The sequence below is a fragment of the Artemia sp. Qi Xiang Cuo genome, chromosome 3, assembly GCF_049724085.1.
Source record: "Artemia sp. Qi Xiang Cuo chromosome 3, ASM4972408v1, whole genome shotgun sequence".
Classification (NCBI taxonomy): domain Eukaryota; kingdom Metazoa; phylum Arthropoda; class Branchiopoda; order Anostraca; family Artemiidae; genus Artemia; species Artemia sp. Qi Xiang Cuo.
Window position 1 is genome coordinate 73,401,824 of NC_142796.1, and position 25,614 is coordinate 73,427,437.

Sequence of the window (25,614 nt, forward strand, 5' to 3'; positions counted from 1 at the left end):
ATACACCAGTTAAATTGTTATCTTTGGAATGCAGATCTTAACTCTACCGGACAGTAGGGAAAGGGGCTAAGTATAGCGTACGAATTACAAATCACAAGCAAATTATACATCTTTCGCCTTTCAAATACTGAAACTGTGCAATATCAATAGTGCCAATTCTTGCGGAAAATTTTCAAATCCTTTAAACTCAATCCCTTCTTTCAGATAGTAAAAGTTATAGAGGAAAAACTGAAATTTTGAATTCACTTGATCCCCCCCCCCTCTCCTCTAAACAAAAACAAAAAGACTATTTAGCGGTTTTGATCTAAGATAAGCTATAGATGCTTGAATCGGGGTTTGAACCGCCAATTTTGTTTTGATAAGTGTGTTCAATTAGAAAACTAACATAATTAGCATGTGCCTATGAACGATATCGTGCATTTTATTCATATTTTTTTAATGTGTAATACATTTTGTTCATATTTCTTCCCGTAAAAGGATTTCTATTTATTTTATATGATCTATCTTCCTATACAGACGAAGAAACTATGGCTAGTATAAATCTTTCAGGGGTCATTCTCCCTAAGCCCACTCCACATTTTCAGAAGCTTTAACTTCAGAATATTTGACTGATTCGTCAGATCAAAAGGATATTCTCTGTGAGATAGGATTAACGCCAAAAACGACAGAACTATTTCACTGAGTTTATCATACTAAAAGATAACTTGACTCAATTTAACAAGTCTGTTCTACGGCACCGTGACGAACTGATCACTGTGCGGTATATATAACAGATCAAATCTTTAAAAATTTTAGATTGAAAACGTTGAATTTGTTACAACGCAAGCTCTACAGGGAAAAGGCAGAGAAAAATTATACAGTAGGAAAAAAAAAGAATTTTAATGAAAAACGTTATATAAATTAATTACTGGTTAAAATCTTGCTTTCAATGTTTGATTTTTTGGGAATGGCTCAATCAAAACTTCTTTTCATAAACCCAAAAGCAATAAAAAAAAGTCGGGTGTATTTGCTTTACTGTTGCAATAGAAGAAGACAAGGCCGTATCCAGGGGGGGTCCCCGGTTTGAACCCCCCCCCCGAAATGTTTGTTTGACTCGTAAATACGTAACAAAAATGGACATAAAAAATTTTATATGCGTTTTTTGAGGTTTTTTCTGTAACCCCCCCTAAAAAAAATTAGTAACCCCCCCCCCCCCGAACAAAAATCCTGGATGCGCTTCTGGAAGAAGATCAGATTGAAGATCTTTGCGTTGAATTATTATTGACCAGATTGAAGATATTATTAATTCATTGAAGATGATCAGATTGAAGATATTTTGCGTTGAAATATTAAAACCATTGAAGATGGTTTTATTGTCATTGAAGATTGACTGATAATTGAAGATGGTCAGATCAGATTGAAGATGTTTTGCGTTGAAATATTAAAACCGTAGGACTGAGAAAAAATATACTTTGCACATTTTGATTTCTACCTTTGTTATTTCACTGTTGTAACTTATTATCATTAAGTAATGTAGTAGAAGTCAGCCCTTTCTCAACATTTTACGACTAGTGGTTCGACACGACCCTCCGTGCCGGGCAAAAAATAACAACAAAAAACACTAAAGCCTGTCGATGGTTGGTAGTTGGAAGATGATGACCAGAATTAGGATTGGAAAAGACTGTGGTCTAGGGAGAGGGGGGGGGGCTTTCACATCATTGATGGAGGAATTTTCTGCCCTGTGTGCATGAAAAAAAAACGTATCAAAGAAAAATAGCACACCAAAAACTTGCACAGAAAATATTCACTGGACAGAAACAAGTAACTAAAATTTAATAAAAATTAATTAAGGTTTAGGCACGTTTATAGGCACAGCCTTTCAAAACTTGGAACTTCATTTAAGACCTTCTTTAAGCATAATTCTGGATTCCTATAGTAGATGACTAGTTAACACTACAACATAGGACAACAAAATGTGACTTATTCTCTTAAATCTCGGTGATTAACTGAAGACCCATTCCCAATGAGATATAACTAATAAGAAGATTTGATTGGTCCTAATTTGAACCAATCAGAATTTTTTATAAAATTTTTAAGCCAATGAGAAAACTCCACAAAAAATCTGATTGGTTCAAATAAGGATAGGCTAAATTCCGGCATTAGTAAAATGTTATTGCGAATGGGGCTTAACTATTATGATATTTTCACTGCTGATTTTAGTTATTTTTACAATTCCATAGTCTCTTGTTTCGCCATATTTGTACTATTTGGATCCTCAATAATAAAGAAGATTTTTTTTAGGATTTAAGTTATTTCAACTGAATTACAACATTTTATGGTAAACCCTCCAATACAATAACACTCTTTCAAACTTCTTCAGTTTTCATTAATTTTTTTCTCTTCTTTTAGTTTTTTCTCGGTGGAATTTCCGATATTTACGGCACTAAGACATTGAAAATTGCTACGCAAAAGTTTACGTGCTAAAGAAAGCCTAATTTCATTTTTAAGTAAAAAACAAATTCCGTAAGCAATTAAACTCAGTTGGTTTTAAGGACAAAACGCGCATTCCACACAAAACAAAATCTAAAAAATAAATTAGAAAAAGAACTAATTTTCGGATAATTTTCATTGCGTTTACGATATTTAAACTGTGGTTTTTTGGGGTTAAGGGGGGGGGGGAAGGTACCTAGGTTAGGTTACTTATTTAATATATGGTTTGTTTTACCCCCCCCCCCCCTAATGTGCAAATATATAGCCCAAATTTGTTTGTAAACTATTAAATATTCATCCTATTTTATTCTATTTCATTAGCATTAACCAAACTTGACTCCTTTAGCAGTATATAAAAGATTTTGTTTAATACGTAAGTACCCACGTAAGTTTCGCTAAGACTCATCTGACGTTGGTCCTAGCATATTTATTCCCCGTTTTAAATTATTTTTCTAGTTGTGTCGACACCGGAGTTTTTGTTATATGATCTTTGAACTATTTTTAACAAAACGGCTATCTTCGGGGTTTCGGTTTTTTTTTGTTCCTTAAAGTTTTTGTTAAGGTCGCCCTTTATTTTGCAGGAATATTTTTATTTTAAGGAAATATTCTGTTCCAGACACTTTTGGTGCAGTGAATTACGTAGAACACTGTACACCACCTCTTCCTCCCACAAAAAGAGAAAGAAGACTTAACTATTTTAGTATATCATAAACTTTGTATTAATATTAAATATTAAGTTTTTAATTAAAATAATTAGAGCTAGAGGAAGTTGTTCATCGAGTCACTACTCGGCATAGCCTCCTCCTTCTAAGCAGAGGATAAAGAGACTCAACGACCACTCTGCTAATGCTGATGGAACAGCAGGAGGAGGCTTGCTCATTAAGACTAGAAGTAGTTGGTTATGTCGTAAAATGTAAATAAATATTTTTCAGCAGTAAAATAGATATAACTCCTGCGTTGATCACTAATTAGGAATCTAAACTGTACGGAAAAAAGGCCTTAAACATTTCCACAACAACTTGTACTACATAATACGACGCATCATTTATCCATAAACTAGAGTAAATTATCCTTAATACTAGAGCAATACTAGGACATATCCCTTGCTTGAATTTAAAATATCTTTTAGTGAACTTCAGAATTATCTTAATAAATTTCATTAAGTGTATTTTCAAAATCTAAAACGCCACTAAAAGACGTCTAGGGAGACAGCGAGAAGTTAAATGAGATTTTTAAGAAGCTACAATGAAAAAGCAGAAAAACTAAATATGATAACGATTAGCGATGACAGAAAAACTGCTAATTATATAATCACTATATAATTAAATAACACTAGTTGGCAAGTATCAATAACACCCAGACGGCTGCTAATCTAAAAACAATGACGTGATATCAGGCGACGGTAGCAGTTTCTGCGGAGTGCTTTTGCGGTCTGTCAGTTGTTTTTTGAATGTTCAAAAGAGGGAAAATAGTTTATACTGTAAGCCTTAAGGCAAGCGAGTATATCTTATTGTAGAGATTGTATGCAGTCAGCAGTTTTTGTTTAAATATAACGTAGCTTACTGAGTTTACCCTGTTTTGTCACCCGGCTGGGGGGTTGTAACTCCCGGAAAATTTTTCTGGAAGCGAAGATGGGGGAGAGGTATAAGGGTACTGACAATTTTTGTTTGGAGAAGTATTAATAAATTAATGTTTCCCTGATCCTGATTAATGTTTCCCTGATCCTGATGGTAATTAATGGTTTACCATGGTTTACCATACGGTAAATTAATGTTTCCCTGATCCTGAAAAAAAGCACAGGCTCCATATTCTGTTCTTATAACTGGCGTTCGACATGATCTTTGGCTAGTAAATAATAAGTATAATAATAGATATAACAAAATGAAATAAATATAGAGAAAGAAATATAAGATAAAATAATATTACTGAAAAAATTACAAGACTGAGCAAAAAAAAAAAAAAGTTAATAAGCTACAAATTTACGGATTTCTGCTTAATTGATAATTTGGAAATAAATAAATTAATACATATTCAGAATAGAATAGAATGTCGGAACCCATGCGGTTGTGTAGTAAAAGGTGAAAAATGATATATCGCAAACATTTTAATCTGAGTTAGTATAATTCAAGAAGGAGACGTCTATGATGGCAATAATTATTTTTGGAAACAGTGTTGAACTGGGAACTGAATTGAATTAGGCCTACTCTTGTATTATTATATTGTGTAGTTCAGAAGAGAGCATACACAACACTATTACTAAAATCTAGGGTAAAATTTTAGAGGAGGAGCTAATGGCCATCATTGAAAATAGTTGTGTCAGGAAATATGAAATTTTAAGAATAAATTATGAACCTATATGGTACCTTAGACACGTGTTTTCAGGCTAGGGATATGCCAAGTCTAAGAAGCCACTAGTGCCTTCCACAATTCCTAAATCATCACAAAAAATAGGGACACTATATTTTATGCGCATACTTAAGAAAGAAAAAGAGTACTGCCTCACTATTGACGTGGTGACACGAGCTGTGTTCTAACAAAACTCGAAAGATTTCTTTTTAAATAATGATTTAAAATTAATTTGACTCGTCATCACAAAAAAAAAAAAAAATGTCTCGATACAACAATAATAACAATATAACAAAAATAATAGTAATAATAAATTTCACAGTGCTAAAAACAAAAACTGTTTTTTGGCCAAAATGACAAAAAAAAATGGTTTCTAGGATAGCATCTACAAGGAAAGCAAAAAAAAAAAAAAAAAAGTCAATAATCTACACTCGTACCGCAATATACATCAGTATTCGACCGCTAATTAAACACAACTTTGAAGTAGATTAGTAAAATCAGAAGTCAGCTACACAGTTCCCTTACTTCTTGTAAAAAAAACACAGCACCAATTCAACTGTTTTCTTCCAGTCTCAAGATCCAAAAAATGGCAGCACAATACAATATCAGTAGCTTCGTTTTGTATAACGAAGTCAACGATTAACAGACATCAAATACGATCAGCAGGGGCCAATGGGCGGCTCAACGGTGGAGGGGGAGATCTTTCAAGTGAGAGATCGCTAACTGCTTCTCTTATGGTTTTCAAACTCCGAGGACTTAGTGGCGTTATTTGTTCCTCCGTCACTGAGCTATCAGCATTCAGATCGTTGATGACTCTATCTGTAATAAGAGAAATACTGAATTAAGACTTCAGAACATGTAACTTCAGAACTATTTTCCAGGGTAAATTCAGAATTTCTGCATAATTTCTGCATTACAAGATGAAATGATAGTAAGCATACTTTAAATAAATACAGCAGTACTGATCCTATTTCACCTATTCTTTGTGTCAGCAGCTTTCCCTTATTTTTTTCTCCACCCCCACCCCCCCGCCCTACTGTTCGCATTCCTGAAATACCTTTCCTCCCTGATTTAACAAGATATCTCCTATATATAAAATAAAAACGCTTGCATGAGCATATTAAAACGTGAAAAAGTTCAAATTCTAACTTAGAAAACTATTGATTTGAAGCCAATTTATCGAACTCCACTTTTAACCAGGTTATTTAGCCACAGGAAAACAAACTTATTAGCTCATAATTACTTGAAATAAAGCCTAAAAATCTTATGTTCTATTCAAATATATATATATATATATATATATATATATATATATATATATATATATATATATATATATATATATATATATATATATATATATTATATATATATATATATATATATATATATATATATATATATATATATATATATAGAAGAGAGAGAGAGAGAGAGAGAGCGAAAACGAAAAAAAAAAAAAACAGGAATAAGAATAAGAGAGAAAAAAGAGACACGACAACTATCAGAACAATTTATAAAAAAAAAAAAACATCTACAAATACTGAACAACTCTTACATACATACAACTTTGAATATCAATGTATAAGAAGGGAATGCAATGGATGGAAACTGATTTTGTGAATGTATTTCGAAGATAGAGCTATTGCTAGGTCGACTATTTTATAATTGCGGATTAATATGGAATTTCGGGTCCACGGGCATAAATGAAATAAATATTTTGCAAATTTGAAGTATACTGAACGGAGTCGGAGTTTCCGTTTATCTCTTTGTGAGAAAATCTTCCAAAACGGCGCTGTGTACAGAAAATGTGGTAGTGATGTTGAATTATATAGTTTAGTGAGATTATTCGGTTGAAACCTTTCTATTTCGGACAACTGAAGCATAAGACATACCACATTTTTTTTTTTTTTTTTTTTTTTTTTTTTTTTTTTTTTAAGGTGGGAAATCAGCCGCAAACGGGTTTGCTTTAGGGATGGGCCAATTGGCAGACCAAGACAAACAAGTTTTTCAACTGGCTTTCCTAAAGAACGTTCCAATTGGACAGACAGTGTGGTACCCAAATTACCCCAGTTAAATAGAAGAACTGAACTTCGGATTTCAAAGAATTAAATTCTAGCCCCAATTTAGAATATTCACTTTCGAGTATTCTGAAGTTTTCTTCGATACGCTGTAATGACCTGCTAAGATTAAGGACTTCATCCGCATAACAGACAAGTATCACGTGTTCCTGCATCAACGCATAAGGATCAGTCTTTTGATGGAGCGCCTAGGACAACGTTGTTAAAGAGAGTAGGCGAAGTGATAGCACCTTGACGCGTACCTTTATAAACAGAAACAAAACTATTTAGTTTAGTGGTTAGGCTACTGGGACAAGAAAGTCTAATTCGTGAAGCACGTGTCAGATTAGAAGAATTGGAAATCGGCAAATTAAATGGATTTGTAATTTTAATGCGTACTTTAAGCCGCGAATATAAATCTTTCAAGGTACGAATAATGAGGGAGGAACACCTCTTTTTGCCGTATGAAGGAGCATGGCTCTGTGTACCAATGAGTCAAATGCATGCCTAATATTGTGTACTGCTAGAACAAGACTTTCTTGGGCCAGTTCAGCCTCTATTAGGACATTAGCTACAACACTAAGGGCATCAACGCACCCTATTTTATTCTGACAACCAAACTGGTGTGGCAGAATGCTACATTTCTCCTTTAACTCATCAACAAAACGCAGCTCAAATAGTTTACAGAACGTACTAGAGGTTGATATAGGCCTAATGGTCGAACACTGAATGTTAGATTTGCTTTTCTTGGGGATAGGAGTGAGATCACCAATGCAAAAAGACGACGGTAATGTAAAAGTATCAAAAATCACCTGCGTGAGCAATCCTAGGTGTGACATGAGCAAAGGGGTTCCACGGAAAACATGGTGCACTAATATTATCTATACCAAACGAAGCTTTCCGTTTGATCTTGGAGATTGGCGTTATTATGGCCTGAATTGTAACAACATGGTGAGACTCCGGGTAAACAGATAGTAATTCATCTTGCTCGGATTCATATTTAGACTCTAAAGTTGATCTGATGCAGCGCATTTATTTAAAACACTTGTTTTCCACTCGGATAGGGGTATATAAGAAGCTTTGGGAGTGTTTGAGGATTTGGTATTTGGGACAGCAAGGGATTTTCAAATGGAATTGGGTGAAGCAGAAACTCTAGGCGAATATGAATCAACAATGCCTGCACGGTGACGAGCTAGCTCACTTGCGAAAAGTTGTTTTTGTATAGAGCCGAATATCATTCAAAACACCCGACCTTAGACCTTACCTTAGATCCTCCTGTGCCTCCAGAGGTACATAAGATGTCCAAGAGAAATTGCTCGCCATTTTTCATCGCTGTGGCCACCGACCCATCTCCCCATTCTGGCTTGATTGAGGCATCGAGATTTCTAAGGTCAACCCGGTAGCTGCGTCGTAGGGTATTTTGGGCGTCCTCTTCTTCTGGTACCACGTGGCTGCCACTGAAGGACGACCTTCGGTAGTCGAGTTTCGGACATGCGGATCACATGACCAAGGTATCTCCACTTCCTATATTTGATCACTTTGGTTACCAGTGGCTGAGAAGTCTTCTGTCGTATAGTAGCGTTTGTCACTATCTGGGACCAGTGGATATTTAGAATGCGCCTTAATCAAATGTTTTCGAAGGCGAGAAGTTTCTTTTCAAGTATTTGATCTATGTGCCAAGTTTCAGAAGCATAGCAAAGCGTTGAGAGGACGTTGCTGTTGAACAGCCTCAGCTTGACGGAGAAAGTGCTTCTGGCAGCACCAAATTGTAGACAGTTTCTTGAAAATGCATTAGCCTGGCCGATTCTTAACTTAACTTCTTGAGTTGTGGATGGTACTTCCAAAGCACTTGAACTTTACGACTTGTTCTATCGTCTGGTTATTGCATCGTTGGTTGATTGGAGACCCAGTGTTCGCCATACTTTTTGTCTTGTTGGAATTTATTTTAAGAACAAAAGGTTGGGCAGTGTCCCTGACTTGGTTAAGGTAATGCTGGAGCTTTTATTTCCAGGACTCTAGGAGGCTAATATCGTCAGCAAAATCAACATCTCCGAGTTTCTTATTATCCAACTGGACCCAATGTCCGTAGCAGGTCCAGATAATATAATCAATGATAAGAATAAATAGCAGTGGTGATAGCACACAGCCTTGTTTCACCCCTTTCATGATACGAAAGTAACGGGTATTCCCGTCACTTCCTTTCACGGAGCATTCTGTGTCTTTGTAGAAGGATTCAATGATTCGAAGGAGCTTATCAGGAATACCGCAGTATTTGAGTACATTCCAATGCGTTTGGCCATCTACCGAGAAGAAAGTTTTCTCGAAGTCTATAAGGACCAAGTAAAGCTTATTGCACCATCCATTTGCTCCTTCTAGCAGCATTGTGAGAGTTAATATAAGATCAACGCACGATCGGTTTGGCCGAAATCCATGCTTCTTCTCTTGGAGATGTTCGTTCAATCCCGGTTGGATTCTGTTAAGCAGTATAGTCGCCAATAATTTGCTAGGCTGATGAATACAAGGCTGATACCTCTCCAGTTTTTGCACTTTGCAGCGTCGCCTTTTTGAATATTTTGACGAGAGTATCTTTTTGTCCAATCCTTAGGAATTTCTTCTGTTCTCCAAATTATAGAGAAAAAAGTGGTCCACACAGTTATGCTTGCAGCTACTGAGCATTTAATCATTTCAGCCGCAATTCGGTCTTTCCCAGGAGACTTTCTCCCCACCAGAGTGTACTTTAATATCGACAGCTAGACTTAAAAACGGCGTGTTTGGTATATCTGGAGGATTAGCAGGTGGTTGTCTATTTAATAGTTTTTCGAAATGCGTCGCCCAGGCTTCGTTCACTTTATTAGGGTCGGTAAGAAGTCATCCAAACTCATCTTTGACAGGTCCATCTGTCTTTGGACGTTTTCCGACTATCTCATTGGTGATGCGGTACACTGACCGAGGGTCTCCCCGTATAGCAGCTTTTTCAGCCTTCTGAGCCTTCTGTTCAAGGTTACGGCGTTTATCAGCACGGACGCTCTTATTAACAGCCTTATGAAGAACAGCAAACTTTATTTCAAGTGGGTAGCTCCCATAAAGGGAAAGGGTAGAGAGAATATATTTATTCTTGTCTGCCCTCTTTACGATCAGATCCCACAATTCGACGGAGATCTATTCATCCTTTGCAAACTTTTTCATACCAAGCGTTTCATAGACAATATCATTGTAGGTTTTCCTTATAGCAGTCCAAGCTGTCTCTGGACTTTCATCTCGTAGCAGACCAAGGGTTTCAAATCTGTTCGTCAGTTTTGACAAAAACTGTGACCGAATTTCTAAGTCACTCAGTTTTTCGCATTCATAAGGCCGTTGCCTATCTATCCTCACCTTTCTCAGGGCTGACAACTTTATTCTGATTTTTGGAGCCATCTGGCTATTGTCAGAGAAGATATCAGCGCCTCTAAATGCACCCACATCACATAGCGGCGTCTGCCACTTCTTACCAATAAGAAAGTGGTCGATCTGGTTTTTTGTGTGTCCTTTAGGTGAAGTCCAGGGGTATTTGTGTATATCTTTATGAGCGAAGAGTGTGACGCCAACAACCACGCCAAAGGACTGAGCCATTTGAATTATCAACTCTTCGATCTTGTTGCGTTTTCCAAGACTATGGTTTCCCAGAACGTCGACAAAATAATCTTTGTCGCTGCAAACCTTTGCGTTGAAATGCCCCATGACACAAAGAATGCCATGTCTTGGTATATCTTTAAGGACAGATGTCAGTTCATTATAGAACGTCTCTTTCGTATCGTCTGTGGCTTCGTTAGTGGGTGCATAGCACGCAATTAGGGTCATTTTGGCATGCATCTCATGGAATCGAGCAGTCATAATGCGGTTACTCACGGGTTTCCAGCCAATCAGTGATTTTGCCGCAGGTTATGAAATGACTACGGCCACTCCAGCTTCTCGTTGTGTTTCATGGCCGCTGAAGATTAGTGTTTCCACCGCTGAGCAGCTGCTTTCCTTTTCCCGGCCATCGCACCTCCGAGAGGGCCATGATGTCTAACCGATAGTGGGTCATCTCCTTCTCCAGCTGTTCCACCTTCAACAGCTGTGCTATCTCCCGAACGCTCTAAGATCCGATATTTAATGGTATATTTGCATTCAAAATACTTGTCTGTTGGGCCGGTGTAGGGTTCATTGTTGAGAAGGGAAATCCGGTTATATTTTCCTTGGATGTTTCTTTTAGCATTATCTTTCCAAATAGAAAACCAAAGCTTCGCACGGGAGAACACTTCGGAGTTTTGTGTTTTTTTGCCAATTGGGGACCTGAATGCCGATGCGTATTTTTCGAATTAAAACCGCTGGTTTTTCGGCACCAGAGCGTGGCAAACATCAGCACAATAAAAATTAAGAACAATATATATTTCAGTTTCATCAATAGGGTAAGATTTCTGAAAAGGCGGTAAAGGGAAGTGGATTTTTTGCAAAATAGAGTCAAAAAAATCTTGATATGGGAACAACTGAATCTTATCCCAGGCTTTCTTTCAAAACCACTTAGGCTTGGGCGTATCTTGATTCATTGGTTTATGATGTTAAATCGAGTTTGAAAGACCCTGTTTTGGGAAGATGGTTCGATAATTGGTAAATATATATTACAGAAACCACAGAAATGGGGATATCAGTCGAAGTAACCACATGGTCTAGATTTGATGTATGAGATGAAGTGTGAACGTATGTGAAATTTTCAGTTTTTGGCTGCACAATCAGCTCATCAGAAAAAAAAACCCACGGAGAATAGAAGCACGAAGTGATACGGCTATTTATGATACGGCTGATTCAGAAAAATTAATATCACAATTAAAGTCCCCAACAGCAACACATGGGATATTAAGTTATTTAACTTGTCTAATACATGCATGTAATTTCTCACAGGCTTGTGCAAAAAATCGTTCCCGATTCGTCATTTTTATAAATAGTGGGTAAATATAAATTTATCCCTACCCTTACTGCTAGAAAAGTATCACTAGAACGAAACTAACTTGATTGAATACTGGCTGAAATTAAAGTAGCCAGGGCTCCAGATGGACGACCTCGGGAATGAGTACGCTTTACGGGACCGGAAAAAGTACGAAAGTCTTTACTCATATCCAATAAACTAAGACTAGGGCGTGTGAGGAAATGTTCCTGAATATACATTAAATCATTATTCAGCAGCATACCTTCCAAATACTGATACTTTATTCAAGAAATTACCATTTATGCTCCTTGAAACAAATCTCACATCTGTGTACTGTTTAGTAGATAGCCCTGGTGGGTGTAGTACAAATTATTTTTTTACTATCTAGATCGGACGGACACTTTAAGCTGTAACTGGTGTGGCCAAACTTACAAGTAATACAGAACATTGACTCGGAGCACGGATTCTCACGGGATGAGACATGCTCGGCAGAACCGCATCTTGAACACAGGTTCACACTTTTACACTCCGCTGATTTGTGACCAACTTGGTGACAATTATAACCATTTTTGGCATAAAAATGAACTGTTGAGCAGGCAGTCTTTCGCAGCCTATTTCGATAGAATCATCCAGGAATGTCTGCAAATGAAGTTGCTGTTCAAAATAAACTTCATATACCCTAGATCTACCACATTGAACTGCTTTAGAGCAGTTAAAAATACGTGTTATGAGCTCGGACTCGTATATTTCTTGCGGAACACTTAACGATTGGAATAAAAGCTGGAGACTTCCTGACGCAGTTATATTTTGCTGGGACTGTTTCACACTTTCAGCGATAGAATTGGCAGCATTTTTGCTTCGTACGACAACTTTCCATTCGTTATCAGAAGGCTTTAGCTATTCAGTATCTTCGAAACAGCCGGCACAGACGGTCTACAAATTGTTTCCTCTGTTCTGACAAAGACAGGTTGGGACAGTTCTTCAAGACTACAGCATAAGTGAGTGGTTTCCCCTTACGCTGGAATTGACTGGGAGGTGCGTAGGGACTAGTAAAGCCAGATACTTTCCGTTTATTCACTTTGCCTGGATAAGCCCATCAATGTTTCGTTTGAGTTCATTCCCTCGCGAGACCACAGAAGCAGCAACCGCATCACCAATAACAGGTATGTCACTCTGCGAATAAATTACAAATATTGGCATGACTCGTTTCTATTTAGCCTCTGTAGAAACATTTTTATAACTTTACAACCATTTACATAAATCTAAAGTGTTATCATCGTCCTTTTGACATTTGATTAATCTAAAACTGAAACAAGCTCACCGTGTAATATCTCTTTAGTTTTTATAAGAGCGTCGTGGGTGAAAAACTCACTGCCTTTCTGACAATTGTCTTACCGGGTTCAAGATAATCTTTTGTTCAGTCGTATCTCCGAAACCAAAATGAATAAAAAGCCTCGAAAAAAGTTCGTACCTTTTGATAGTACCGCACACTTGCATCCAAGTCAGCCAAGTCAGTCAAACAAATCCATCCATAATTAGTTCAAATCAGTCCAAAAAATACAAGCAGTATCAGATTGCGTAAGAATGAAAAGTCACATGTTACTTTAACCCTTTATATATATATATATATATATATATATATATATATTTTTTTTTTTATATATATATATATATATATATATATATATATATATATATATATATATATATATATATATATATATATATATATATATATATATATATATATATATATATATATATATATATATATATATATATATATATATATATATATATATATATATATAGATATATGTATAGATATATATAGATATATATATATATATATATATATATATATATATATATATATATATATATATATATATATATATATATATATATAGCATGCAAATACTTGAGCATTAAAAAATCCTAATTTTTTGTACAACAAGGCCGCACCTAGTGAGGAGGAGCAGGGAGGTCAGGAACTAGAAAAGTTAATAATTATGCCTCAATATTGAAAAATTTGACGCGTCTTCAAAATAACCCAGTGGCTCTTCTAGTGGAGCGGAATTCCCCTCTTCACATCCTTATGCGGTAGATCTAAATCCATAACCATAAGTTCAATATTTAATAATATAAATCAAAAAGGTGTGTTCTTACTTTCCAGAGTTTCAAGCTCTATAAGGAGATCACTAGGGACTGCATCAATGCCATCTTCATTCGCTGACGAAATTAATTTATCCAACCATTCATTGATAACTTCAAATGATGGTCTAAAACAGATATAGTTGATCAATATTCGTTAATTTAGTAACAAAGTTAAAAGAAAAATGCAACTTATAGCAATTCGATCCCAAAGGTAATGTTTCCTAAGTACAAAACGAGGAAAAAATTGTGGGCCCTCACAAAATAGAATTCACTAGAAAAATTTGCATAATGGTCTTGTACTATACTACATTAAGCTCATTTTATCTAAGTACATTTGGAATCCATGTTAAATAATATCTGTAACTTGAAGCATCAACTGGGACCCACGGATCATACTACTGGAGCAACAAGAGCTCCGATGTACAAAAAAGAAGCAAGGGCCTGTTCTGTTTAAAGTTTGCCCTTTGCCAAGGGGTTCCCAATTCAATCAGGATCTATTCTGGCCTAGCACCAATCGTATAGTTAGCTGGTACCAGCTGCATACGTGGCACAGCACCACCAGTGCCGCTACTGATGGTACTAGGGTACGGTATCCTGTTCGAGCAGCCCACAGTCTCTAGTGGACTACTCTGCCCCAAATATTTCCAAGTCTAATAGGCTACCAGGGTTAGTCCTGAAGTTACTAATGTAAGTCGTCTGGCACTACGGTGCCACAATCAACTCCAACGCGTCACGGATTCTACGAGTTCTGTTTTCGCTGATTTCCAATAGCCAGTAGGGATATGGTAAGTGTACTTTCCATGATAAGTATCTGCCACAATAATTGTCCCGAGGTGCCAATGTAAGGGCTAAAGTCCTCTAGCTAAAAAATCGTCTGAAAAACTCTTCTTTCCCCCGGGAAAGATATCTCAAATAGCACACGACTTTCCCTGTACCAAACTCTGCTCAATCAAATAATCTATCTTAACTCCAGGCTAGAAAAAAGAAGTCAGAAGTAGCACGAATAGCTAACTTCTTTTCAAATCTGATGTCATATAAAGACTAAAAAGCAATTCTCGTCTCCAAGGAAAAAGTAAAAGCAACCCAAGGTACGACACAACGGAAACAACAATTCTAGCCCTGAGAGGGTGCAACATTAAGCCATGCGTCATCCCAAATGAAAGAACTAATTCTCTCTTCCACTCCAGCGAGTCTCAGCTAAGTTTGGCCGTCCAAAAATGCCTTTTTGCCAGTGATGAGTAATCCTTACAGCGTAGTTACTATTCAAGCTAATAAGCCAGTCTACGAGAGAATATATTACGCTAAAACCGAAAACCAAAGATTACGAAGTAAAAAGAAAGAAAAGAAAAGGGGATTGAACAAAGAGTCCCAAAAATGAGAATAAAATAATTTGGCAAAAGAAACAACGAAAAAGGACATTTATCTGGCAATCAAGGCTAAGAGCCATATCAGAATCCAATAAGCCCTTCTAATGAATAGGGATTGTGCGAATATAACCCTTTCTTCAGAGAGGTCACATGGAGTAAGAATAACTCGAAACTATAGCGAAGATTTGGCCAGCCCACCTATTAATTAGGATGATAATGAATTATTTGAACCCCAATTAGTCTTTCTCCCCCCCCTAAAAAAAAGAGGTTGGGTCAGGTGCAGACTATAGTTATAGTCTAATAATAACACTAGAATAACACAACTAGGTGTCTAGATCTTATTTCCCACCAAAATTCGTTGGGATTCGACGACCTATTCTGCTGGATGTTAGGTAAGAAGAATTTCAGAACCATTTTTCCTCCTCCCCCACCCAGACCCTGAAAAGGTGTAAAAAGGACATTAACATTCATAACTACGCTAAACTGAGATTTGGTGTTCCTTTTCGTAGATATGCTGCTGACTAGGATTTAGGAAACCCTCTCTTGGCAGAGATTTAGGATTCGCTCTACCCCCCATAAGGCACAACTAGGATACTATCTGTCACCCCTCATCGCGTTTGGTCGAACATAAGAATTCCTTCTGATTAACGTCTTGACGACAAGGAGTTAGCAAACCACTGCTCACCAGAGGTCGGACCGGTTTCAAATCCCGAAAAGGAACACCTCTCAGTTCACCAAGTTTAATTGTAATCCGACAATCCGTTTTGGCACATGTCCCGATTACAATAATTCAGGTCTCTCATTTCCTACAAAGGTAAGAACGGGTCTGGACTCCGGTCCTAATTACACTAGCAAACCATTAACTCTTACTTCAAACCAAAATTGATAAAGACCCACCAGTTTATCCTGGTACATGTAGCGATGTAAAAAATTTAGGAGTCTTCCCTCTCCATGGAGGCCCGATCTGGTATTTGCCTTTGGGTTCACATTTTTGGCTCTATACTTTTTGGCTTGTATCTACATGCAAATGGCGCACATTTACTATCTGATACAAGCAGAGAGGGGCGGAGGGCATACTGCCCCTCCCCCAAAATGGTTAGGATGACCCTCTGCTGGAAAAATTGTGATTCCAAATTTACTTTTTTGTCTCTTGCCCTCCCTTAAGCTTGGGCCAATGTTTATCTATAGTTAAAGATCTTTGGGCTCGACATTGATGAAATTCTTTTTATTTTATGCAAAGAAATAAGCTTATATAGAGAATAATTTAGCATATTGAGTGAATATCTTATTTGAGAATGAATAGATTTGTCTAATAGATCTCCTCCTCTCTAAAGATTTGACCCCCACTCAAAAAGGCAAAACTCGGAAGTTGGCTTAATCCACCCCATTTTATTGAAATACAATAGCCCGCTGATAGATGTCCAAATTAAAATGTTTTAGACTCCCCCCTCCACTGCTTCTGGAGAGGCAGGGTACGGCCTTTAACCAAAAATGCACAAGCTTTCTCTGCCGCTTACTTCCCGCTAAATTTAATCTAGATCTGACAACCTCTTATTATAGATTCCATGATGAAAAGCATTTAGCCCCTCACAAAAGCCCCTCCCAGTGGTCACATGAGGTAAGGACTGTATAAGTATATGATGTAGCTTCATTATATGATGTATCTTCGATAGTAGATAAACTTATGTCACTTAGCTCAAGGCACTGACACATTTTTTAGGGTGATCTCCTCTACTTTCTCGTACAAAGTGAAGTCTACGAACTTAGGGTCAGTGCACAAAGGCCCTCTTAAGAAGCGCAAAAGTTCACTTTCAAATGTAGTGTGAGAAGCAGCTTTTGTTTGTGGACACAACGATTCATAAATTGAAAAAAAAAAAAAAAAAACAACGCACCTTCTATCCGGATTTAGATCGGTGCAAATAAAAGCAATCCTATAAAAAGCTTCGGGGCATTGACTACAGAATTTGTCTTTGAAAACTGTTCGATTCAACCCAAAATCTGCTGAACGGGGCAAATAATCAGGATCAGCAGTGATTCGGCCAATTATCTGAAAGAAAAATATATAGAAGCATGATAATATTTTCTTCATTATTTTAACTGACCATATATTTAAGGTCATAAAGCTTATATGCGCCGTGCACAGTGCCTAACATAAAGTCCGCTTTGCATGCACATTCACTTTGGTTATGAATATCTTTAAAAAACGTTTTACCTAAACTCTGCTTCAGGAAGCATGCTCCAAGAATCAATTTTTATCGAGAGCGAGAAACAAGAAAGAAGAAGAAAAGACATTCAGATTTATTTATTTTCAATATTAGTAAAACAAGTTTCTTGACCGTATATCAAACAATGAGGTGTACAAAAACAAAGTTCGATCTAGGATCATCGGCTATAATGGGCTATAGCTTTCTATGGCTATAATGAAAAAAAAAATATTCCGATGGTTAGGTTACGTTTTATGAATAGTTTGGGGTGGAGGAGCAGTGTTCGCAGGTGTGTTGACTTCGGGCTGTTCGGTGCTGCAATAAGTAGTTAGCAGTAATAGCTACTTAAGTGAAGATATCCTTTATTTCAAGGCATAGCGGAAAAGATGTTCGTTTCAAAATATTATTGTTTAGCTATTTCTGCAAGTGACAAAAAAAATAACGCATTTTAGAAAAACCAAATACGTTTGAATGTTTTGCATACTAAATGATATACAAGAAATTGGAATTGAGGATATATGCTCGGTTGGGGTGTTGGATGTGGGCATATATAGGTGTGTGCATACATCCTTATGCTACATGTAGGGGTACATGCCCTTATAGGTAAGAGTAGTTATCCTAAGATGACTGCACATAAGTTAGGGCAATAGCTATGAACCTAAGCTTGACCCACTAACAACTGGAAGTCTTTGAAGTTACATGAACCAGTCTCTAAACACGACCTATCTTTTCCCGAAATTGGTCTTGAAAAACATTTGTTTAAGAAAAAGAAGTTTTTCAAAGGACAGTAAAGAACCACATAAAAATCCAAAACAATCAGAAATAAATTCAAATAATGACTCAAGTTTAAAACGAGCAGCAATTACAACCAGTGAATAAATGAGACTAAAAAAAAGTAAAATAAATAATCAAGTCAAACTTGGTTCTTTATTGTTCTTTGAAAAAGTTCTTTTTCTTAAAAAAATGTTTTTCAAGACCAATTTCGGGATAAGATAGGTCGTGCTTAGAGACTGGTTCATGTAACTTCAAGTCAAAGAACAGAAAATACCACAAACACCCGTAAGGCCACCGTCCTCTAGACCTTCTAAAGGCCAGAGCCTCATCTGTAATTTTGTAAAAACGATCTACATTTTGAGAATTGTGTTTTCTAATTGGTTATAACACCAACGACTATACAAAATATATATTTTTTTTTTTTGGGGGGGGGGGCAACCCCTCTCCCTTTCAAGCCCATTAAATGGCTTGGACATCATTTGTGTTTTATTTAAAATTATATGTACTTTTCACACTGGAGTTTTTATTTTTCAAAACATCAACAATAAGAAAGACAAGAAAAAAGAAAAGAAAACACCCATCATAATCCAGATTACTGAGAAGAATTACTGAAAGTAGACTGGTTATTCATTCCTCCATAAAAGCGTGGCAATTATTGGTGATCCATTTGGAGATTGATACTTGTATGGTTGAAATGTATTGCCACCTCCGCAGTTTCCGACTGAATTTGTTTACTTTTTTTAACAATGGCACCCGCTCCCTAATGTGTTCCACAAACGAATCCGAAACTTAAACTCCTGTTTCACTTTAGCTCCGCTTAATGTACGCGACTATCAAATCATCAATAGTCGTCATAGCTTCAAACCAGCTGGACAATATTATTACAAAATAGATATGGCGGTACACCCGATGATGCTTTTGACGAACGCCTTGTACATCCTCTAAATTACGGCGTCGGTCGTGAACTGATGGATCTGTTGGAGAGAATATTGCGAGACTAAGTACAACGACATCAATTTTTACTTCAGCCAGCGTTTGCATGATAGTTTTACAACTTAAAGCCCTGTAAAGAACGAACCACATTTAAATGAGAATTTCGCATGATGCCGTGACGTAATTAACAAAATACGATCATCCCCGAGGAAAAAACAATTTTCCCTAAGTTTTTACCTATCTTTCAGGCCATAAAATATTACTGTGGCAATTTTCCAAAAATTACCGAACCGTTTTGACATCATGCGTACCAGGGAGATGCCTACCATTAAAAGGAACCAGGCGAGCTTCATATACATTTCCTATCATTCTGTTTCATTTATTAGTATATATCAGCATACCATGTACCAGTACCAGGGTACCAAGCAAAGCTCGCTCCTTAGTATAAGATATTATTAAAAGATAGATTAGCTAACTAAAGTCAGATAGTCAGATGAGGATGATAAAAATACAAAAACTGACTAACTAAACATCCATTATTGGCTAATAAAAATACGATTGTTGTTAAGAAGCATTACGCAGGAAGAAGCTGTTGATTAGCCACGTTGAAAAACAAGATAAACACCACTGTTTTACTAAATAACAATTTTACGAAATAGCTAAATAATATAACTAAAGTTCAGGTAAGCTTCTTTGAGTACCCGCTAGTCCGCATCTCAACGTCCAAAGTAAAAGAAACCCAGCTTATGGATATCAATAATCATCAAGCAGTGAATTCAAAACGTCGTTTCAGGGGGGGGGGGGGGTAGCATTTTAGACTTTAAAATAGCTTGTAATTTAAGTGGAAAATACATGGTAGTTTAGTTTTAAATGTATCTAAATCCAAAATTCGTGCTTTTTTACATTGATTTTTTAGAGCAAAAACAGGTGAAACAAGATATTGAAAATTGGGCAAGGAATATAGGACAATAAAAAAGTGGGCAATAGGACAAATGAAAATAGGGCAGCACACCTCACAAAGGACAATTCCAAAAGAGAAAACGTCCACTTTTTCATCATATTTCTTTCCTTTCATCATTTCTGGTGCCATCCAATATGGATTTCCAACAACAGTGTACCTTTTCTTGCGCTCATATTTTTTTGGCTGTCGCTTTGTAGGTGATTTATTTGGAGTGGTTACTGGTGAATCTACGTTATTCGTACCAATTATTCTTGCCAGACCAAAATCTGCCACAACAACAGAACGATCCTTAAAAAAAATTGACAGTTAATTAAATAAAAGAGACAATAGATGACAGAAAAGTAAAATGATAAAATGATAAAAATAAAAGACATACAAAGGCAAAAGACAGAGATTTGATTAAAAACGACCCAGGATTAGAAATTATTTTGATTTTTCAATGTCTTCCCTCCACCTCCTCTTTAGCATTGTCAGTCTATTTCAGAACACCAAACAAATATTCAAGGTAATTTCCGCAAATTTTCTGAAACTTGTAGGAGTCCCAAAATGAAACTCATAAGACAATGGAGGTTAAAATAGTAAAAAAGGTTCGATAGTAAGTAAATAGTAAAAAATATCCTAATATCACAGTCTATAAACTCAATTTTAAAAAAAAACAGGATGCAGGGTCTTACAAAAAAATATTTCGACGGGTAGAGGGGCGAATTGCCCAGCACAGGAAATAATGGGGAATATCCGTGAATTTTACAAGATGTTATAGGAAAACTCTAAAAAAAATTCTTGATTCTTAAATCCTTAGAAAAATTCTAATTCTTAGAAACTCTCTAATTCTTAGAAATTCTTGATTCTTAGAAAAATTCTAAGGTCCTTGGGAGGGAGCGGGGATGAAGCCTGACCATACTGGTGAAATACAAGCAGTCATAATACGTTCGCCTTAATTGCAAATTTTCCAGCCGCATTAATGTACTTGAAGCTTTTTATTAACATTTTTTTATAATAACATCAAAGCTTTTTAAGATAAGAAATAAAAGTGACATAATGTTGAACAAAACATTAGGAATTACAGTAATTAATGAGATACAAACAATTAACTCCTACACAAGGACATGCATGTTAGTTCGTTAATTGCTCCATATGAAGTCATAATACATGATAAGTCACTTTTTATTACAGTCCATAAATTACAGACTTCAAAAGCCTAATTGAGGAAGATTGAAGGAAATATGAACGAGTTAATTCAAATACCATGAATCAATTTCTCTCTTTTTTCCCTAAATCTTTGTTTCTAGAAGTCAATAAAGAGCTTTAAAGATGACCAATTTGATATTTTGTTCAATGTAGGCTATTCCAGGCAGGTACCTCACTGTAAGTGATTAACCGAGAAAACGGATCAAAATAACAATGTTAGCGATTTCTGGCTTCCTTGCATTGTTTAATCGCTATTACAAGTGCGTAATTATTCTCTTTTTTTGTCCTTTCTTATCTTCCTCTTCCATTTCATACCCATAAACCATCAACAGAACACCAATTATTACGTAAGAATCACTTGCGTAATTTACTTACAGGGGGCACTTCACTTTCAGCTAGAAATCTGTGCAGATGTGTAGGAAGGGACAGTCCATAAAGTTTCTACAAATTCTCCGGAGGCAAAAACGGCAGAGCAGGGGCTCTTTGACTTGTTCTTTGGGAATATGGAGATGGAAACGGCAGACTATGGGCTCGTTGATTTGTTCCTTTGGAATATTTCTCAATTAATCTTTAACAGGAGAAGTTTGGGTACTTTGGTTTAGCTGTTCGGGCATATGGCAGGGACGTTGGTTGCACGCAGTACACGAGAACGCAAAGCACCAACCGGACGATTTCTACAGAACCAGTACTAGGTCTACGCCTATTGCAAATCATGCATCGTGCTGCCATCTTTTACTAGAACGCCATCCAAAGGAGGGGCTTCCCCCAGCTGGAAATGTCACATGTGACGCACATAGAAAGGTCAGGGGTTCGCAAAGACTCAGATGAAGACGAGCCTATAGCGGGTAAGTCTTTGCTGTTTTACGTTTTATTGGTCTTAATTACTTCCCTTACTACTTCAGGAGGGGTATTTACTGTGGGTTTTTCACAATCACCAAGGCTAGAGATGGCAGGAGTAGGATACAAGGCTTAGAGATTCCCAAGTCTGCCGACCTAGAGAAGAAGCCGGCTAGGTCCAACTGAACTCGTAATTGAAGTAGTTGTCTTAGCGGGTTTCGGGTCACTTTCAAAGACAAAACAATAGTAGCATTTTTTTGTCAGCAAAGGTCACAGATATGTGTTCTTTAATTCGGAAGAATATTTAACTTTATTACGTGAAAATTGAAACCATCTGAAGGCACTTAGTACATGCAACATCACCGATCCTACTCGGTACACTGGCAGAGCATATTCAACAGAACTCTTTAGGTCATGGCCAGTTCTGACACAATATACACAAATAGGGGAAGTGCCGAGACCCGTGCACCTTTTCCTAGAAATTCAAAGGTAGCTTAAAGCCGGCGAGTATGTACAGCCCTTGCGGCAGATACCCTCCACTCTTCAGCCTATTACCTGGTATATCTTGCCAGATATCTCCACAGACAGCTATTCCTATTTATGTGCAGTCAGTGGTCAGCACAGTCAAGTAAACACGGCACTCTGAAAGAGCGTGTTGTGATTTCAAAATCTGTGTTCAATGTAAGTTAGAAAATAGAGCTCACATAGGGAACACGGTGAAACTACTGACTATTTGGTTGAATTTTGAAATTCACTAAAAAAGACTTTCTGTTGGCAACCACACACCAGCAACAGCGAGCAAAGACGAATCTTCCCAAGGGAATCTCCATTTGTCAAAAAAGTCAGCTATAGGTTATCTGATTTTTAAAATAACAATAAAAAAATCTCAAATTAATGTCCGCAGGGAAATCGCTCACAAGGTTGAACAACTTTTTATCCAAAAAAATAGACGAGGTTTTATCCGAAAATAAGGCGTTTAAAACCACACACTCCAAATCGAGACTGACTGTGATCGATTCTTATTACACGATGTTTTACCGGGTCCAATTCTAGAGGAAGACAATACACCCCTTAAGAGTAGGCCATAAGTTTTGCTGTCTTTATGTATGTATCATATTAGGGCGGCGAGAGAGAGAGTAAAAAAGAGAGGGGGGAGAGAACTTTTTTCTTGGCCAATAATTAGTTTTTAAATCTTTTCAACATTAAGAATGATATTTGTAGTGTTTTAGCAAAACCAAGGCCTTACATGGGGATAGTATTAAAAAAAAAATTATATTTACTTTCTTTCAATTTTTTCATTCTTTATGTTCCATATCCAATATATTTTGAGCACACTGACGGAAAAAGAATTTCTTAAACATAAGAAAAAAACAAGTCAAATTTAGACAATGTATAGGACATGTTTCCGAACACTTGACAAAAATCGTACATATCTTTTTTTCCATTCCCTAAAAGCGTCAGAATTGAAAATACTAATAACACCTAAATACACCAAGCCCCCTCCATCAACTAAAAAAACTCTTTAATCAGCTCCTATAATTTTTTTTCTTTTTTAAGTCTAATTTCCAAACAGTACAAATAGCTAGTATGCAACCTATGAAAAACAAGTGATTAGCACCTACAACCCAGCTAGCATAAATTCTACTCATAACTATAATTGAGAGCTTTCTAAAGACGGGAATAAAAATATAATGTCGACTGAAATATTTTTTGTTTTGCTTAGAACAGCTATTATATATATGGCCGAAATATTTGCTTAGGCTGTATATTACATTTTAGTGACTATCTTCAGAAAAATCTTCATTAACATCCTATATTTCTTCATTAACATCCTAATTCATTAACATCCTATATTTCTTCATTAACATCCTATATTTCTTCATTAACATCCTATATTTTGTATGATGGAGAGGATGTGTGCTCTTCCTAATTATTTAGCCTTGGTTTTATAAATGGGTACTTTAGCGTAGACTTTCACAGCATAAACCTAAAACACAATTTATTATGTATTTGTTGTTCTTTCTAAACCAAATTTTGATATTCCATTAAATGTAAGGTGCTAAAAGAAAAATAAAGATAGGTCACCTGAACTTGGGAAATGAATACGAATAGGTTAAACCCTGGGTATATCAGCATTTGCCCCGGATACTTGTCCTAGATCAGGGGAGAGTCTTCCAATCATTTGGGAAGAATCTCATGTTCCTTCCCCTGTGTGTAGCAGTAACCAATTAAGACACATTACTTACCTCTCGAATAAGACAGTTATTTGAATTCAAGTCTCTATGTATAATGTTTTTGGAATGCAGATACGCCATTCCTGATCCGATATCCCTTCCAAAAGAAATTCTTTCCTCCCAGATCAGTTTTTCATTTACATCTTGTAACTTTTCTCTTAATGTCCCGCCACCGACGTACTCAGTGACCAGTTGAAGACGTCTATCTTTGTACAATACGCCAATGAAGCGCAATACATTTTTGTGATGAAGACTTCTCAACACTGCAACCTATAAATTAATAATTGCCGTCAAGTTCGATACAGGTCCATAAGCAAGACGCGCTCAGGTTTCCTACAAGTATGGTCGTAACCAGTATCAAACAAAAATTATCTTTTTTTTTGGGGGGGGGGGTCCAATAAAAAAGGATAGTGCAGCCTTTCCTAGTGAAAATAGGTTTTTAGGTTGCAAATAAGAGACAGAATATTTTTCAACAACAACCTTCAAAATCTACTGCTCAAAGCCTTAGAAATTTCATTCATATCTTGGAATTTCATATTTCAAAGCATGAGATTTATCTTGGTTAGGTATGGGTGCGATTTGAATGTCGATCGTAAACTCAATTAAAAAAACAAACAAGTTTTATCAAATGAAAGTAAAGATCAAAAATTATTCTGCAACATATACTATTCAGTGTATGAGGGGAGATGGAGTAAAATCCTTTTTACTAAAGGATTTCAGTATATGAGGGGAGATGGAGTAAAATCCTTTTTACTTTTTACTAAAATCCTTTTTACGCAAGTTTGCTTTAATTAAACTTGCTCCTAACGTAAGTTTGTCGGATCAACCTACTTTGCGCCCCCCTCCCCTAAAAAAATCCTGGATCTGCCCCTGAAACCATCACACCTATTCCACCAGTTATTAGAAGAAAAACAAATTCCTTATTTTCACAAATTTCATCAACACAAAAATTCACAAAATTCATAAAAATTCACAAAAATCCTACATAGGCCAATCATTTGAGCCCACTGTATGTAAATAATTGATTAAGTCATAATGTGTATATAAATTAAGTCATACCAGTAAGATGGGACACTTGCAAACCACTTGGCTGGCTCACCAAGTTTTTTTTCTGCTTTCGCAATTATGAATAACGCACTTTG

The 25,614-nt window shown here is 36.5% G+C and overlaps 1 protein-coding gene across 1 annotated transcript in view; it reads right to left on the reverse strand.

Moving 5' to 3' along the window:
* Positions 1-1,182: 1,182 nt before the first annotated feature.
* LOC148954505 (LIM domain kinase 1-like) overlaps positions 1,183-25,614 on the reverse strand; it is a 180,627-nt gene continuing 156,195 nt past the window's right edge. Inside the window, exons 10-14 of the mRNA XM_089086304.1 lie at positions 24,485-24,742; positions 20,265-20,501; positions 17,234-17,388; positions 13,987-14,099; positions 1,183-5,634 (exon numbers count right to left, since the gene is read on the reverse strand). Coding sequence (XP_088942430.1) covers positions 5,465-5,634; positions 13,987-14,099; positions 17,234-17,388; positions 20,265-20,501; positions 24,485-24,742 — 933 coding nt within the window. The 3' untranslated portion in view covers positions 1,183-5,464. The remainder of the gene's footprint in view (positions 5,635-13,986; positions 14,100-17,233; positions 17,389-20,264; positions 20,502-24,484; positions 24,743-25,614) is intronic.